Raw genomic sequence first — 18156 nt, forward strand, 5'->3', positions numbered from 1 at the left:
AGGGGGCAGAATGGATTTTTCTATTTATTTATGGAAATTTGAAAGTATAGGGAACTGGATATTTTTTGAAAAAAAAGTTTGTCTCCCCAACTGTATGGCCTTTGCCATTCGGGATGGAAGAATAGAATGAGATCAGTCCCCATATTTAATGTATTATTCATTTAAATGAGTATTTGCCTGTGAGAAAAATGATAGAATTAGAGCATTCGTAATAAAATCCTGTTTCTAATATGCTGTGAAGGTTTGCTGATACTGCCCCTGATTGACATGAGAGCTAATTGTGTAGAAGTCTTAGGCTCCCCTCGGTGAGCCAGGGATTCTTGCGGTGTGAGCAAAGGGCATGACAGAGCTAGGAAGCCCGGGCTCTGGGGGTGGGGTGGGGGTGGCGGGCCCTGGGCTCCTCAGGGGCCACCCCAAGCCCCAGCACTGATGCCTTGCGTGGGAGAGCTTATCTCCCCTACCAGTGGTAGCTTTTCTCCCGTTCACCCTCAGTCCCAGGGGGAAACAAACCTTTCTTTTTCCTTGTCAGTGTCCATATTAAATTCTTCCATTTTGTCCTGTGGTAAAACAAAGTAACAAAGGCACACAAAACCAAACTCACAGTTCTGGAAGCAGGGCACAGGTCAGTGTGAATGTGTGTGCAATGCCAGACGGGTAAGACAGCCAGGTGAGGCCTTAGTTGCCACTCTGTGCAGTGTCCGACATGATTACATGTATTTTGAAATATTAAAAGTATCGACCAAAGACAATCCTTGCCTTCCCCTTCCCTTCCTTCCTCTCTGCCTTCCTCACAATCATTAATCAGTCATTAATCAATCCATCAATCCAAACACATTTATTAAGAGCCTATTCTGTATCAGACACCATACCCGGAACTCTGAGACATGTTTACCTACAAAAAACTCAAGCGTCTCAGCTTGAGGCAAAGGCTTAAAGACTTGGAAAAGTAAGTGATTACCCAGTGGAAAAACTGTCATGATTTTATTGCATCTGAGATGAAGCACAAATAGGTAAGAGGGGCCGAGCTGTGAGACCCTTTCCCCAAGTATATGGAAAACTCCACCTAAAATGGACGAGAGGAGCCAATATGGTGGTTAGAGGCTTGGAGTGGACACTCTGGTCCTTCCTCATCTCCCTTGGAGATCCTGGAGGCTCCTCCCTAAAAACCTTAGGGCTTCTCAGTTCAGTGCTGGATTTGAAAATTCCGAAACTAGAGGCAAGGTCTTTCCATTCTGAACTGACTGTGTCATCTACTTTTGCAAAAGGTTGCAAATACTGTGATTATATATAGTAAGTACCTCCAGAAAGAAAACATTTTTAGAACAGAGATTGGCTGTTCTCTGTTTGTACATTCCAACCACTAAGTGCAAGTTCACTGTAATCTGAGTTCTGTTCCATTTAAATCCTGATACCTACTTGAAGCCATGAGATTATGAAGAACGTATGGATAGAGGGTAGGTGTGTGCGATATCAATGCCACTGTATAACCCCATTACCCGAAGACCAGATCTCCAAGAGCCTGAATTGAACTTTTATGGATGCTTTCTCACAAAGGCAGCAGAAATGAATTGATGGTGCTATTAGGTTATCAATAGCAGTGTCTCCCTTTTTTTCCCAGACAAGTATACACCCAGCGTCATCCACACAGTCATTTTAACCTCTTGGGGCCAGAAGAGCTAAGAGCTATGGAGGTTCGAGGTGACGGTCTAGATACGCATCTGACCGCACACTAGAAGTCCAGAACTCGCAGACTCCCACCAGATTGATTGTTATGTTGTTGTTCCAACTTAGAGGTTTGTGCTGATGAGCTGTTTGTTTATTTGCTTGCTTCTGTTTAGATACGGCTCCGTGTCTAATGCTGTTATCTTTAATTGGAGTCATCAATAACTGTGTTGATAATTAAAGCTGGTCAACAAAAGTATAAGCTCCTTACGGTGGGGTTAGGAGAGAAAGAGTGTCCCTAGGTGGTGATTGAAGGGAAGGAGAAGGTTGCATATCTGAGGGTCAACAAAAAGACAAGAGACTCTTCGACGAAGCCCGTATGTACATTTAAGTGAAATACCGTCTTCTGACCGCCAGGCAAATCAGATATTTCGCAGTCTCATTTTTCCTTTCAACGTAATTGTGGCCATTCACCTGAACTAAATAACCCCCAGGGAGAGGGCTGGGGATTGGTGGGGCAGCAAAGAGTGTAATTTGCCCAGACCATCTTCTGAAGAGGGGACCCTATTTCACTCTGTAATGACTTGCCGGCCCCTAAGACAACATTCATCTAATTGTGGGTCAACATCCAGTATGGCGGGTTGTGTCGCAAATGGCCGAGAGTACATTTCTTACATACAGCTACTGGGTTCTTTCTGGGGAATAATGGTAGTCAGTAATGGTTAGAGATGGGTGAGGGCTTGCTATGCTCCCAAAGCCTGGCCACCTGCTTAGAATGAAAGCAAGCTCTGAGGCCAGACTTTGCCAAACATACAGACATTTATTGAGCATGCTTTTATTAGCAGATAATCCCCCAATTGTTCGTTCACCCTCTCTGTAAGCTTGATGAAGTCATAATTCTCTGTCATTTTAGGTGAACCTAGCACAGCGTGCATGGAAGTTCTGTGAAGGCAGATACAACAAGATTTTAGAAGCAAGGTCTGTTTCTCTCACAGCATCAGGCAGCTAGAACTCTCTGAACCGAAGCCTGGATGTGGGACAGTTTAGGCTTCTAGCCCGAAACCCTGAGGCAACAGGCCTTGAAAGATTCTTAATATCCTCTGATTCCTCTCAAGGGAGGGGAATGTCTCTAAAATATTTTAGCCGGGGCATATATCTTGAATGGGACTAACTAAATGAAAACCCATTTCCAGCCTCCACTAAGGCTGGTCAATAAGTTCCTCATCTCACTCAAATTAATATAAATTATACGAATCAACAAAATGCAGGGTGAGGGAGCCATGGATGGTGAATGGAGGTGGCTGGATTTGGGTGGTAGGCGAGCGTGAGGCAGGGCCTTTCTGAGGAAACGGTAGGCCCGGGAGTAGGAAATGTTGATTACGGCAACTGACTGAACCTAGGGTGGAGCTCAGGGTCAGAAAACCTTTTCTGTCAGGAGACAGAGAGTAAATAGTTTCAGCTTTGCAGGCCACAGAGAGAAATCGAGGCTGCCTCCTGAGGAAGAGACACGACCTTGGAATGGCAGCTGCCTTCGGGCAAAGGCAAGTCCTGAGGGAGGCCTCAGCTGCGAGCCATCTCAGCCAACCCTCATGGCGGCTGGGAAACGAGCGTGTTGGTGGTGAAGGGAGTTCTGGGAGGCACACCACAGCCTCCATCTCAGTGTAGACTTCTGGTCCAACTGAACCCATGGTCAGTGGGGTGCCTCAGTGTGGGAAGTGGTGTGGTGGTAGGTGGTCTTTCTTTCTACCCATATTCATGTCCATTATCTGTGCCTCACCTCACTCCAGTCTCACAGCGTCCCCCTTGAGAAGCAGAAAGCCGTGTTGGTATGGAAACCAACAAGCAGCCATAGTGACTCACTCGTGGTCATGCAGGTGCTTGATGCTAAATCAGGGAACGTCCGCGAGCTCTTGGGAAGCCTCCTCAGTGCTTCACTCTCGAAACCCAGCCTTTCTTTTGAAGTTTGAACACCTACTTGATTTGCACAGAATACTCGGCCGTTTTCTTTTGGGATAGGGTCCAATGCGACCTCAGCCACGCTAACTGGGAAGTGGAGACATGGGGGAATAGATAACAGGTGGGAATCTTGGGTTGAGGAAGGAAACCCAGGTTGGTATCAACATTTCCTATGAAAATCTGCTGTGAGATGAAGGAGGGTGTATTTGTGTAAGCTTTGTAATTAAGTTCATTGTAATGTAAATTTCTATCTATTGCATATTTGCTAAAAATGTGGGTTTTTCTGCTTTCCTCAAAATGATTTTTGTGTGCAGTTTAGGAAGTGACATTTAAAATGAAATAAGCAGTGGTGGGTGAATTTATGGTATTTTTAGTGTTTTGATCTTCATTAATTTTCAGAATTTTCAACAATAAATTTATATATTTACAAGAATAGAATAATTAAAAATTAAATTATGGCCTTATTTCTAAAAGTCAAATAGAATGTATTTTTACAAATTATTGGTAGAAAGGGGAAATATGGCATGGTAAAAAAATAGAAATGCCTTGTAACTTTTGAGGGAAATATTCTTCAGTACATTAAATATTATAGTGAGAACCAACTGACTTAATAATATTCAGTAATTGGTAAAAGAAAGATAAAGATTGTTTTACTTCATGACTAAGGTAACAAAATTCACACTTGAAGTTTTCTTTCCCAAAACCCACGAAAGTCTAGTTTTATCCTCTTAATGATCTGTGATTTTGAGTTTACCTCTTCCCAGTGAGAGAAATTAAATACAAAATATGGTGCTGTCTTTTCATCTTAAATGGACTGTAGGTAATTTGCATTGACCTTTTTCCTAAATTGAAATGTGGCCTTTTGGGGTGGGGGGGTGACCCGATAATTTTTTTTCTCCATAATGGATATAATTTTTTTCTATTGAATTCTAGAAATAGATCTGTTGAGCATAACTTCGCCATACTCTGGCACTTTGCAAACAAATGAATTGTTTCCTTGGATTTGTGAAGCCTGCCTGTCTTATTTACATTTCCCTCAAAGCCTTCTGATTGCTTGCTTCATAGTTGGCTTGTATGTACATAAGAATATGCTGGACCCGGTTCAAGCTCCGTTTAGACGGGGTGGGGGTGGCTATTTCCATCGTGTGGCTGCCCCTGGACACGGATGCTTTGCTGAGTTAATCGTCTCACTATCTTTAGTTTCTCTGACTATCAAATGAGAATGATTTTGCTTACAGAAACTCTGTTGGTTAAATTATTGCAGGCCTTTAGCTGAATTATCTCTTTGTTTATCGGGGATTATTGTTGACAGCCTAGTGAAAGTCCAAGCTGGATTCTCTTCCTTCATACAATGCCCTATATCTGCTCTACGGATAAAGGGGTTGCAAGAGAAATACACAGGGATATCTTTTTTTTAAATTAAAAAATATATTTTTTTTTTATTGTGAGAGAGAAAACAAGTGGGGGGAGGGACAGAGGGAGAAAGAGAATCTCAAGCAGATGCCATGCTGAGCACAGAGCTGGACGTGGGGCTGATCTCATGACCCCAAATCACGACCTGAGCTGCATGGGGACATCCGTATTTAAAAATTATATTAAAAAAATAATAATAAAAAAATAAAAATTATATTAAAAGTCATCAGGAATTAGTATACGATGAGGATATACAGTTAGTATATGCTAAGTTGTATGTAACCATCTAGAAATAAACCGTAAGCAATATTAGTTAGGTAAAAGTTATTAAAGTGTGGGAAGCACTGGGTGGATGTATACTCGCTGAAGGCTTCCGGCTAATTATTGTAGCATCCTTGACAGTTAGAGCTCTCATTTACATTAGCAGTAATGTAAATGCAAATTTAGAGTAAACTCTAAAATGAGTTTCAAGAGGTACCAGATCCATCGGACAATGCAACAGAGATTACGAGGAGAAGTCCTTCCTCGGTCAGATGATTTAGGGAGGGTAAACTGAGCTGAATGGGTTTCTTTCCTGGTAGACTCTTCTGTTGCATTTTCCATGTGGATATGATTGCAAAACTCTTTTATGTAGATTATCTTTGGGGACAAGTGTTCTGTGGAATGCACTTTGGGAAGTGCTGTTTTATTCCAACCTTTTCATTTTCCAGATGAGACAATTGAGGGTGACGGTGGTCGAATGATTTGCTAAGTTTCTGTAGACCGTGAACCTGAATGCAAGCCTGGATATTTGACACTATCTGATGTCCTGTCTACTACACTGTATCGTCCCATAGATTTCACACGAGCAGTGTTGGACGGGGAAGTGTTTTGTTCCTAGAGTCTGCAGGGAGAAAGACACTACACATAGCATGCTCTGTTATCTAGGGTTTAACGCCCTTTAGGACCCATGATTCAACTTCTAAGAAACCCCATGAGTTACTGGGCAGTATAAAAAGATGAATCTACTGAAGTTCAAAATATAGCTTCACCACTCGCCAGCTGTGTGGCGTTGGGACAAGTCACTTGGCTTCTCTGAGTCTCAGACTTGTGTCCCTCCAAGGGGGACTAATGCCTTGCATTGTTTGGGTGACGTTACATATATCTGAAACACCTCTCTTCATTCAATACATGGGACCGATTGTTGTCCCTTGACAATGCTCGAATGAGATTTCAGTCATTGCTGGAGAGTTCTGATGTTGATCGCGGTCCTTTCATTGTAGGACATGGCGGAACTTTTTGTTCAGGTTTTGCTCATGGAAACCACCTCTCCTGCTTCTTCTTTTCTCAGCGTCTGGCTCTTGGGTCTCTGATGAGCCTCGTGAGTCATCACGGATTGGCCTCTACTGGCAGCCGCCATGTCCTCTTGCACCTACTCGCCACTCCTCCATATTGAATCAGTCATTTTCCTCTATCAGGGCTGATAAAAGAATTGCAGAGAGGTCCCAGCTTCTTCCCTGTCGTCGTGACAATTTCCGACTTTTAAGCAAGAGGTCTTTGCCGCTTCTATATTTTGCCTATGCTAGCTATTTCTGTTCCCTTGTGCTGCTGCAGTGATCCTTGTGCGTGGTGCACTTGCAACTTTCTTGCGTCCCCGCAAGCACCTCTGTTGGGGCCTGTCAGAAAATCCTTTCTTCGCTCCGGCAGAAAGGATTTTTACAGACTGACATCCCTTTTGGCAGGGGGAGAATGACTTCTGAGCCGAGTGCTGCTTGAAAGAGGCACTCCCTCATCACTTATGACTATACTCAGTGGTTACTGCTTGTGACACATTTTCAAATGGACCCCCCAGTGGCTGCAGCTGTGATTAAAAGCTGTCTGCTCTCTGCCTCACTGGGGGTTTGCTGTTTAACCGTGTCATGCACATACAGATGTGGGCTACAGCTGCATCCTGGAAAACGTACACTGTTTTGTAAGATGAAAAATCACATGAGTACCTGGATGACAAACTCCTGAATTTCCTAAGCTCAAGTCCCCGAGAGGCGCGAGCTGGGAACCTAGCCACGTAGGAGGTGCATAAAAGTCATTTAAGGAAGAAGAGCTAATGGTCAGTGACTATGTACCATCTGCCAGTACATGCGCTGCACACATGAGCCAGACCGAACATCTTCGAGATGTAAGTGCACTTGATCTTAGCAGCTGCATTTCAGCGCCTCTGCGTGCTTCAGCATTCAGTTTGACCATGCACAGATAAAACAAGAAGAAAATATTCTTTGTTTTGGGTAAGGCGACCCAGCTCTTCCCCGATACCATGTGTGGTTGATCATGGGTTTTGAATGCCATTCTAAACATAAGTTTGCCGTGAACGCTATCTTAAAAAAATGCTCAAATGAGCCGTGCAGCCTCAGAGATAGGGTGTCTCCAAGGCACAGGTCGCAACCCTTCCTCTAGATTAGGGAGACGGAGGGTTCCACTTTTTGTAAAGTAAAAATGTACTAGAATTTACACCTGGGCTCTTCCCTTCACGTGAGGAGGATACTTACCAAAAGCGTGTGGCAAAGCAGTGTTCCCTTCCCTCCCCACCCCGCTCCACTAACCGAAGCAGAAGAATCCAAACACGCATTTTCTTAGATGCATAGGAAAGAAATTGGGGGGGGGGGTTGAGAATTTCGTGTCTCCTTCCCCCCCCCTCGCCCTCGTGCCTGCTTCTCCCATCCCCGAAAGTCAGGCGCTCCCAATCTCAGTGACCAAACACAGTCAATGAAATGCTAATCTATCACCAGCAAATTTAGGCTGACAATACCGTGCATCGACCACATTGATGAGATTGATTATATTTCAAATATTTACAATATGGTGAGACAAGCCTAATTTATTTTCTAAAGAGTTCAAGGTAGGTATCACCCATCCAAAAGGGGGGAAACAATGGAGAAATGTTTGTGGTTGCTATCTGCAATAATCCGATGCTGACAGAGAGTAGTATTTTATTTAGTAATTAACAGTGTAAAGGGGAGAGGAGCTGTCATGTTGGTTCTTAAGCTGGGGAATGTGATGAAAGATGATATCTACGATCTCATCCTTTCCACTTGTTTAGGATTGTCAGGATGAGAAATGTCAGCATTATGAAAGCCCGGCTCTGCTCTTGATATGATAAAACCCTTCAAAAGCCAGTCTTTCTCTCCCTCATCCCCCTCCTTTCCCGCTCTCTCTCTCTCTCCCTGCACTTGCTTTTTTATTTATCCTGTTTTGTTAGATGGCAGAAATATAATTCTTTTCTTTCTTCCTATTATAAGCCACCATTTTTGTTTTATTATATGTTTCACAACCCCTAATGCCCCACTGAAAATTACCTTGTTAAATGACAGTGTTTCAAAGCCATGAATCCTTTCCACCATTCCCTCAGAGGTTTGAAACAGTCAACAGACTGTAAAGAATAAATAATAAAAAAGTATTGATTATTTTGATGACTGTGAGATTCAATTAAGTATTAATTTTGCCCTCCAGTGGACCTATCAAGGTATTCAAAAGGGAGGATTCGGCTCAGCTAAATGCATGCTGAGTGCTTCAGCCTTAAATAGGGAGAAAATGTGTTTACCTACAGTATTTGAAGAAGAAATGCATTGATGCACAGAGTCCAATATTTAAGTGCTGTGCACATTAAGCCCTGGTGACAGTGACATTGTTTTCAGTGGTATGAGTATTGACTAAAGAAGTGCATTTGATGACAGCTTAAACTATTTGTATTGATTAACATTTTCATAGATTATCATGTGTCATATCAAATTCACTTTTCAGGCATGAATACATTAAAAAAAAAAAATAACCACAGGCATACCGCCGACCAATGTAACGATGGGACAAGAGAGCATGCCGCCCCACCTGCTCCTGTGCTGGTCACCTGTTTCCTGCTCAGGAACCACTTAGGCATGAACTTGGCAATAAATAGCTCCCAGATAACGCAAAAAGGGCACTGCTTGCTTTCCTTTTCCTTCTGCGGCCGGTGTTTGTGCCAAAACAATATCATGCATCTTAGTTTGCAAATGGAATAGCAGGCTCTCCTCGGGAAATATTTCTGATCCTAAGACGCCCTCCTAATGAGCTGAAGATAAAGCAGATTCAAATTATTGGGAAGGGGGGGAAGTTTGCTTTTTTTGGAGGTGATTTTTGCTTTCTTTTTTCTCTAATGCTCTGAGCGTATGATGCTCTGGGTATCGGAATTATTGAACACAGTTTGTAAGTATTTTTCCAATTCCTTAAACCAATTTTTAAACCAATTTTCATCTCTTTTGCTGTGTGTTGTTTGCTTTAAAATGTTCCTTGGCTTTGGGGTCAGCTTCAGTCCCAAATCTGGGGGCAGCGAAGTCAACTTCTAAGGGTGCTGATGGAATTTACATGAGAAATCTCTTTTATTCCATTGAAAGCCTTTGGAGGACTCTTTTCTCCTATCTCTTTTCTCTGCTCTGGGGATAGGGTTTAATTGCTTCTCCCCCAGGGAGAGTGCTTCTTAAAATAGCCCGTGGTCCCTCCATAGGGCGCTCCTTCCTTTTTAGTGTGTTGAGGAAGTACAAACCCAGCACTTTCTTTTTTCTTACTGCATTAAAGACCGAACAAGGTGTAAAAACATTCGCACAAAAAAGCACATCCCACAATTAAAGCTGTGTTGCTTAGGTGGCTTTCAAAGAAGTTTTTTTTTTTTTTTTCTTCCCCCCTTCTTCCCTCCGAAGCTTCCTGAATCTCTCACATGCTAGTTGAGCTTTAATAGGGTGGGGAGTAATGGAGAACTCCTCGGATCTGTAATAGCTCTTCACTTGACTGCAACCAGCAATAACAGCGGGAGCAGCCAGAGATAAGAGAGAGAGGAGAGAGGGAGAGTGTGTGTGTGGAAGAGAGAGAGAGAGAGAGAGGAGAGAGGGAGAGAGGACACGCACACTAAAGCTGCCACTTTTTTTTTCCTCCCCTTCACTCTTTTCCCCCATCCTAGGATCCAATGATAGCTGGACAAGTCAGTAAGCCCTCGCTGTCAGCGCGGAGTGAAATGAATGCGGAGTTGAGAGGTGAGGACAAGGCTGCTACTTCAGACAGCGAGCTGAATGAGCCCCTGCTTGCGCCTGTGGAATCAAATGACAGCGAGGACACTCCCAGCAAGCTCTTCGGTAAGTCTGTCTAGGTATTTCATTTCAGCCCTACCATGTTGTCCGGAAGAGCAATCCACACCCCCCCAACCCTTTCCCTGTTGTTCATTCAATTTTCTTGTAAGTGCTAAAGAGGAGCCTCGCGTCTTGGAGGGGCCGAGCCACCGGAGCCCATTCCAGCCGGCTAGCAGGATGTCCTCCAAACTTTTCCCAGCAAGGAACTTCCTCGCTGTTCCTTGGGGCTTGTCAGATATTGCCAGAGTCCCCGGGCTAGAAATGATTTAAAAAAAAAAAAAAGAAGAAGAAGAAAAAGAAGCAGCAGAAGAAGATGGTAATAATAATCAGGAAATCAGTTCCATTGTGAGAATTGGTTAACATTTATTGAATAAATATCGACTCGGTTTCGGGTTGCTTCGCAGCCTTTTGTTAAGGGGAAGGAGAGTAAAGAGTTATTATCTGTAGTCAAAAGACGGAAGAGGGAACTGTGAAATATCAATACAAGTCTTTCTGTGCCAGGTAAACAAAGGTGGCTACGGGAATTGCTCAGAGAAATAACATTTTGTGATCACAATTAGAATGGGTATCTCTCCTTCTAAAGGGGGGGGGGCGAGGAAAGAAGAGAGGTCCTTTGCCTCCCTCCCCTACCCCTCATCCCTTGACCAGACGTTTATAGGCTCTTCCTAAATGTGGAGGCAGCCCAGGACCCTTCAGGAATCTTTGTTCCATAAACAAAACAAGAGCGAGCAGAGTACCACTCCAGCAAAGACATCTGTCATTCAAACAGATGACACTCTGTAAGCCAACTCAAGCAACTGTGATCTCTAATCAGAAAGGGGAGCGGGTTGTTGAGGCGCGTGACTGAGTGATGGATGGTGATAGATGTCTGTGCTGGAGAAGCACTTTATGGGATAAAGTGACATTAGGTTTTCAGAACACTTGCTCCTGAAACACTTGCTTTTAATTATTTTCCAGTGTTTGTATACTTACAACACTGAGTGGAGGCATGTACATACTAACCTGTTTATACCTTTATCTACTAACCTATACATACACCTGATTTTATATATATATCAGGCAGAGCACTGCTGGGTCTCAGGTTACAGAGCCCTGTGCCTGAATGTCAAAGAAAAACACCACTGCATAGACTGCTTTGTCGAGAAAGTCGTTAATTCAGCTTAAAAAATAAATAAGTTTAATTTTTTTTTTAGCCTCCAGGAAGAAAGCAGCTTCCCTAGTTTGCCAACTCCAGGCCAGCTTCAACAGAGGAAATTTTCTCTGATTCGAAATGCTCACTCAGTCAAACACGAGAGGGGTGTTGCAGACCAACTTTCTGTCTCAGATTTGCTATTGGTAAAATACAGTTTTACAGTTAAAAGTATAGTAGATCCCAGTTTCAAGAAATTCTGTCATATTACGCTTTTTACAAAAAGCAGCAATTCTGCCTGGTACATAGATTTTTTTTTTTCTTTTCTTTCTTTCTTTTTTTTTTTTTTACACCTAGGCATTAAGGTTTTAGCATTTGCACTCTAAAGGAATATTTTGTTGTTGTTTCGGTTTTTATGTGTGTAGGGAGAGTCATGTCCTAGAGCACTCATTTCCTTCCAGGAGGTTAGTGAGAGAAGTCAGATAAAACTAAAAGTTACAGAAAGGCAAAGCCATGCTCCAGTCTCTCTGATGTTGGGGTGCTCATACCAAGCATTTTGACTTTTCGAAAGTAATCAACTGTGAATGCTCCTACATGGGGGATAATGGGTTTCTTACTTGCTCCTGAACTTTGCGTGCATTTTTACAAAGTCAGTGCATTTTGTAGACTTTCACTTAGAACCCCAGCTTGTTTGTTTGTTTTTTTTTCCTTCAAGTAAACCAACAGAGGGGTGATTCGTTTGGCTTCTCAACATTTGTTTAGATTTCCCACTGTTGAAATTTGAAGATCTGTTATGTCATTCTTACTGATTTGCTCACGCAGAGAAAGAAGTTTAAATTAAAAAAAAAAACCCAAGAGGGTCAAAGAAGTTTGAATTAAAAGTTCATTGAAAATATATCTGAAGTGGAGTATTGATGGGGTAAACGAAGGAATCATCGTTCAGTGTAGAAATCATGGGGGATGTTAGAAGGTGTTCCTCTTCACTTTAAAATTCCCAACTTCTCGATTTGTGAGAGGATGCCGGACCAGATCTCCGTCTTATATCTGATACTCCTTATGTAGTCACTTAATTTTATTTGGTCTCTAGAGTCTAGCTTTTCGAACACAGCGTGAATATTTTCCAGTTTGTGATTCGGTGAAGAAGCAACCAGTAGACGAGCAGTGTCGAAAACTTGAGGCAAAGAGGGGAGACGATAGGAGGCAGGGGCACCAGAATGTCCATCGAAGGAAGCAATGTTCTCTGAGGCTTCTTTATGGGTCTCTTGTGTTCTGTGCTGTTGGTATCACCGGCACTTAGCCTTAGAAATCCCAGTTTGCGTACCTGACGAAAACTTTTTAGAATAATTCTCTCCCAGGATTTTTAGCAACTTTGGCCACACTTAATGGGTGACAATTTAATGGACCATCATCATTTGACATGAATACGCTCAAGTGTTTTTGGTCTTATATGTGGTTTTCATTACACTTTGCCTGACAGTGAAGAATTACATTTTTCCTGAATAGCTGAGAGCATCCAGGTTTCTCTCTCAACCAGGATTTTCTAACGTACTTTCTCAAACCATTATCCTCCTGGCATGTGCCTTGTGTTCTTGAAAACCGTGCTTCCGTAATGAAAGGAGCAGATTAAGACAAACCATGTGCATCTGGATGTGTTTACTTTTGGGGAGAGACGTTTAACAACAGGAGATAAGAAGAGTTCGGTTGTGTTTTTTGTTGTTGTTGTTGTTGTTTTTACGGTACCTGAAATTTCAGTACTGATGGATTTCTTTGGAGCTTATTTCTGCTTGTGTGTCTTGTTGAAATGAGCAGTCCAGAGCACAAGTCCGTCTCCGTCACAGTATGGGCACCTTCAGCCCAAAACTGCAGGAGAAAGGCTAATACCGATGCCCTCTATGGATAAACAAAGGAAATTCCAGGAACCGCTGGGTCTTTTATGCCTCTCCTGAAATTGCACCTCTGCTCTTAACAGCGTCCAAAGGGAAACATACTGCCCAGAACGTTTTAGTGCTCCTTGCAGCCCAGAATACCAGAAGGAGAAAACCAGAAGCCATATGCCAGCCTCAGTAGAAAGTTCAGAAAAGGGCCCTTGTGTTTTATAAAGTAATTACATCAGAGGTAACATTTTGCTTAACTTGACCAGCTATGGGAAACTCAAGTACACTTAGGAGAGATGAATCCACATTTCATTGAGAAACGTGTGGCGAGGTAGTTCGCTGTGATATCATTAAGTGGTACATTATTTATTCTTGGAAAGCCTGTAGGAAAGCCTGTCTCCTTTTTTTTTTTTTTTTTTTTTTCTGGTCCGTGACTGCATTATGCTAAGCTCTGAGCTGTGGGGAACAGTATGGAGGAGAGCAGGCTTGCCTGTCAGGGGGTATTACCAGAGAATTTGGCTCTGTGTCTCCCTGTGTTTCAGCTGCAGGATCAAATGAGCGATGCCACGCGGGGCCAGCCATTTAATACGTGACTACTGATGTACCTATTTGAAACCATTCTCAAAACTGGCCTTTGGCAAACAGTCTCAAAGGGAAGAGGTTGCTGTGTTTCTCTGGTGACATTTATTGCATCCGTGTCAACGTGGTGCTTCATTTTTAGTTACGTTCATCAAGAATTCAGTGGTCCCCGTTCCGTCAAGTTGGATGCTAAAATTCAAATGGTCGAGCATCAACAACTTGGTTGGGAAGATGGCCACAGGAAGGATAAAAGTAATATATATCCCCAGAAAAATATCTGTACTAAAGTTTTCCCATGCAGTCTCAGCTGAAGAAGTAAGAGCGCATAAAACAGGCCTTAAATATTTTCTCCCAGATATATTTGAAATTTGAAAGATGATTTATTAACCGTGCGCCTCCTGGGAGTATTTTTATTGTTTCAAGATAAACCTCATGATTGCTTTTCTTAAAGTCCCAGCTACCTCGGGTGGCTGGGCTCCTCTGTGGCTCCGCTGCTCGCCTGCACCGCACTGGACGTGAGCTGGGCGGGCACACAGCTCCAAAGCCCTGAGCTGAGATGTAAACAAAAAACCACTTACACGCATTGGACCCGAGGTAAAGAGTGATGGGTGGTTTTCTGTCATGCTACGGTGTTTTTCTGAGTTAAAAGAAATTGCATATAATGATCCTTGTAAGCGTGGGTGTTTTCAATATCGTTTATCTGTGAACTTTCGGAAAAGGGTTGAAAGTTGGGTCAGCGATTCTGCCTTGCTGGAAAATGTACCATCTGTAGGATTTTTCTTTTTCCTTTCCTTTCTGTTATCTTTCTCATAGAAACATGCATTATAAGGTTTTTTTTTTTTTTTAAATTACCATCCAGTTTGACTTGATTAGAATTTATGGCAGTGGAGTTGTTTTCAATGACAAAAGGATAAAGGATTAAATTGTCTGTCACCCCTTGAGACAGTGGTCTCTGCAGGTCAGCATAGAGGTCATTGGTAGGGCATTATGGGGACTGCACTTTGTGGTCGGGCTGCCTGTGAATGAGTGGAGGCCTTCATTATGGCATCACTCTATGACTTTATTGGGACATCTCTCTCAAGGTTCCAATGCCTTGGATATTTATAATATTCTGATGAAATATGCTGGGGCCAGTAATCAGTACGTCAGGCTTAAGCCCAAGAAGGGTTTAGCTGGCAGGTGATGAGGAATAGTCCCTAGAGAAATATATTTATTTACAATATGCATCATGCTTCTATATTTTTATGGCTTTTGGTATTCTATTAATGGAAAATGTATACTATTTTTCACTGAAGAAAGTGTGTTTTGCTGGGGAAATATCAAAGGAGTATATTTTTAACTCAATAATTTGGATAACAGATTCTATGCCAAAATAGTTATTTAAAAGAAACCAGTAGAAACCTGTATTTGTGTAAGTAAATGAGATGCATGATAAGGTATTTGTCAAACATCAATTATGGTTTAATAGGCAAACAGACCCTTGTGGTGTTCTTCGCTGACTACCGGGGGGAAATGCACATTCAGATACATTTCTGAACATTCAGGGCAACCTAATGCATCTAGGTATTTCTTTAAAAAAATCCACTGTGTGTGTCTAGACAAATTTAGTTTCAGCGTTTTCTTCCCCCCAGAAAATCATTGTGATACTGCCTTGGTAAGTTAACCCACTTTAAATAGTGTTAATGTGTAAGTTTTGGAATCCAAATAAATCCATAGGCAGTAGCACGGATATTCAAATTTTTCAGCATATTCGTTGGTTGAGCTATGTTCATTTCTAAGTGACACTTTAATGGAGGACAGTACACAGTATGTGACATGAGATTCAGTGGGGACTCTCTTAGTGGCTCCCTTTTCTGTTTCTGACGAGCTTGGGGTGCTCAGGTCAGACATCTGTTTAAAGAAGAAAGTTCAACATTGCAGTGTCTAGAGATGCTGTCCTTGCTAGCACATTAGCAAACCAAAATGCTGTTACGGTTTTACATTTTTCTTCTGCCTTGATGGCTACAATTCTTATATTTTGTTGTCATTGCTGTTACATGGTCCTATATACAATTGGAAAGAAGACAAAGTATTAGGAACTACATTCATCTGCACCATCACCCCTATAAATGCTCTCCTTTTCGTCTTTTTAGTGTCTTGGATGTTTCTGACTTAAAGGTTACAGGGCACTAGAGTGGGTTTTGTAGTTCACCCAGCCAGTTTGTGTCATAATTAATAAATAGAGGTGCATTCCAGAGTCAAGCTCCCAAGGCTCGGCCCTTCCGTAGATTGCCTTCTTTCTCAATTACCCGGCTTAATGATAGAGTTAGCATTCTTCTTGAAAGAATTGACCAAAGAAAAATTTCCCCCACTCGAGAAATGAGACTTAAGTGACTATTTCAAGGGGACCTTGCTTGCTATTAGACAGTAAACAAATAATTTGTGAGAGGATTGGTACTTTCCTTTGATTGGCGATCTTGCTGGCTTATGTTTGGGGATTAATAATACATCAGACATGTATTAGGAGGGGTGGGTGAGGGGTGCAGCTCGGCTACTGGGCTGCTCCTGATTATTCTCAGGCCTTCCCTGGGTGCTGAGACCGGCCGAGGAGTAGTCACGTTTGCCCGAATGTGCACCTGGCTCCGCTTCGCATGTTTCTTGATTTCCTTATGCTAAAGAAAAAGATGGCAAAGTGTTTATACCAAACTGGCACCCTGTCAGGGGGCAATCTGTGTAAAGTTTCCTGCTGTCAGGTTAATAAATTTTTTAAAAATATCCAAAGGCAGAGGTAGCTGGAGGGAGCTCCTAGTAACAGTTGCCATTCTCCAGCGGATGGGTTTCTCTTTAATATCCAGCGTGGCTCTGGAATTTTCTTGTTTGTTGTCTTCCCAGGGTCTATACTTTGCTGGTGTTTTTGTTCAGCTTTCCTTTTATTAATGACATTTCGGTCGTACTTTTAAAATGTTTATCCTTTAAAATTTCAAATGTCCTTTTTTTTTTTTTTTTTTAAAAAGGGCAGTAAAGGAGTGTAATTTGTTGCAATCTGGTATTTAGAGTGGAGCATGTACCTTCGTGCTATGTGCCTGTATGAGGTCCTGAGTCTGTCAACAGTGGACTTTTCTTTGGGAATACCTTAGTAATATTTATATTAAAATTCGTTCAGAAGGAGTATCTGGGCTTTGGCAGTAGGGGGGCTTCTTGAGGATGCTTGTTTATTACACATGTGGACCTGACTCCGCCTTTGCCATATGAGCTCCCACTCTCTGCTTCTCAAAGTCAGATGAAACAAGTGCAGACTAGTTGGGTCACCTCTCTTACTCTGTGTTGGGACACTACTGTCAGCTATCAAAAACGGACTCAGCCATTTTAATGTGAACACAGAGGTCAGCGAGAATCACACTGACTCTTTTGGTGGAAGAAAGTCTGTCATTCCTGGAGAAATGGAAAAAACAAAACAAAACATTGTTTTGTTAAGTATTCAAAGATCATTTTAAAAACCACCTGATAGAGATGCATAGCTCTTGGCACCTCTTTCTGATAGTTCGCTGCTACTTTTGAACATCCTGGTATGTTATAGGAATGTCTGTATTTTATTTGAGAAATTGAAAGAAAATCCAGGCTCAAATTTCTCTTACAGTCTTTCTCTTGAAAGTGCTACATGTGGCGAGAATATACTGGTTTTTATTTTCATTAAAAAATTAGTCACCTGGGACAGCATAACTAACACAGCCTAAGTCACTTTTATTAGGGGACTGCACTGCCCTCAAAACTAATTGAAAAGACAGAGAAACTAAGTGATAGCATTACACAGAAACTAAATGCTTAAGAGGTCTGCTATCCTGAAGACCATTTGAAAGTGGGATTCTATAATGAGACCCGCATTCATTAAGATGGTTAAAAAAATGTTCTTAGTAAAGAGCTAAAGCAAGCCTGTTCATTTAGCCTGAGGATGGGGTAGACTATTAAGGCATTTCAGGACACTCAGAACGGACCAATGGTAGCCACCGTGAAAAGATTTAACAATCTTGCGAAATGTGTTCGTCCTGCTCTATACTGTCTGGGATTAGCAGTTTTCTCAGTGTTACCTCTTTTTCTGAAATAATCAATGTTTTTTAGATTGATGCACTTTCCAAATCTCTTGGTGTTACTTTGATTTCTTCCTGTTCATGAGGAAAAATGGTGATAAAAGTTTGTGAAAGACAAGACACTCTTATTTAAAGACAAACATTAGCCTAGTGTTTTAAAATAACAACGCACACTTCCCGCTTTATCACTTCCATACTTTGTGTCCCTGTGTTTTCTTTCTTCAGCACTGTGAATGCACAGTGAGTAAATGCAATGCTACCCATGTAAAACACATGTGGGTCAAACACATGTGTGTCTATGGCGTGTTCTCCATATTTTCTCCTGTGTTCATATGATACTTCAGTTTTGTCTT

General features: G+C 42.1%; 1 protein-coding gene across 1 annotated transcript in view; it reads left to right on the forward strand.

Moving 5' to 3' along the window:
* The window catches only part of POU6F2 (POU class 6 homeobox 2), a 453995-nt gene that overhangs the window by 87600 nt on the left and 348239 nt on the right, over positions 1-18156 (forward strand). The window contains exon 2 of the mRNA XM_045793668.2: positions 9992-10163. Coding sequence (XP_045649624.2) covers positions 9992-10163 — 172 coding nt within the window. The remainder of the gene's footprint in view (positions 1-9991; positions 10164-18156) is intronic.

This window comes from Ursus americanus, chromosome 3 (genome assembly GCF_024610735.1).
Source record: "Ursus americanus isolate L20-20 chromosome 3, mUrsAme1.1.p, whole genome shotgun sequence".
Classification (NCBI taxonomy): Eukaryota; Metazoa; Chordata; class Mammalia; order Carnivora; family Ursidae; genus Ursus; species Ursus americanus.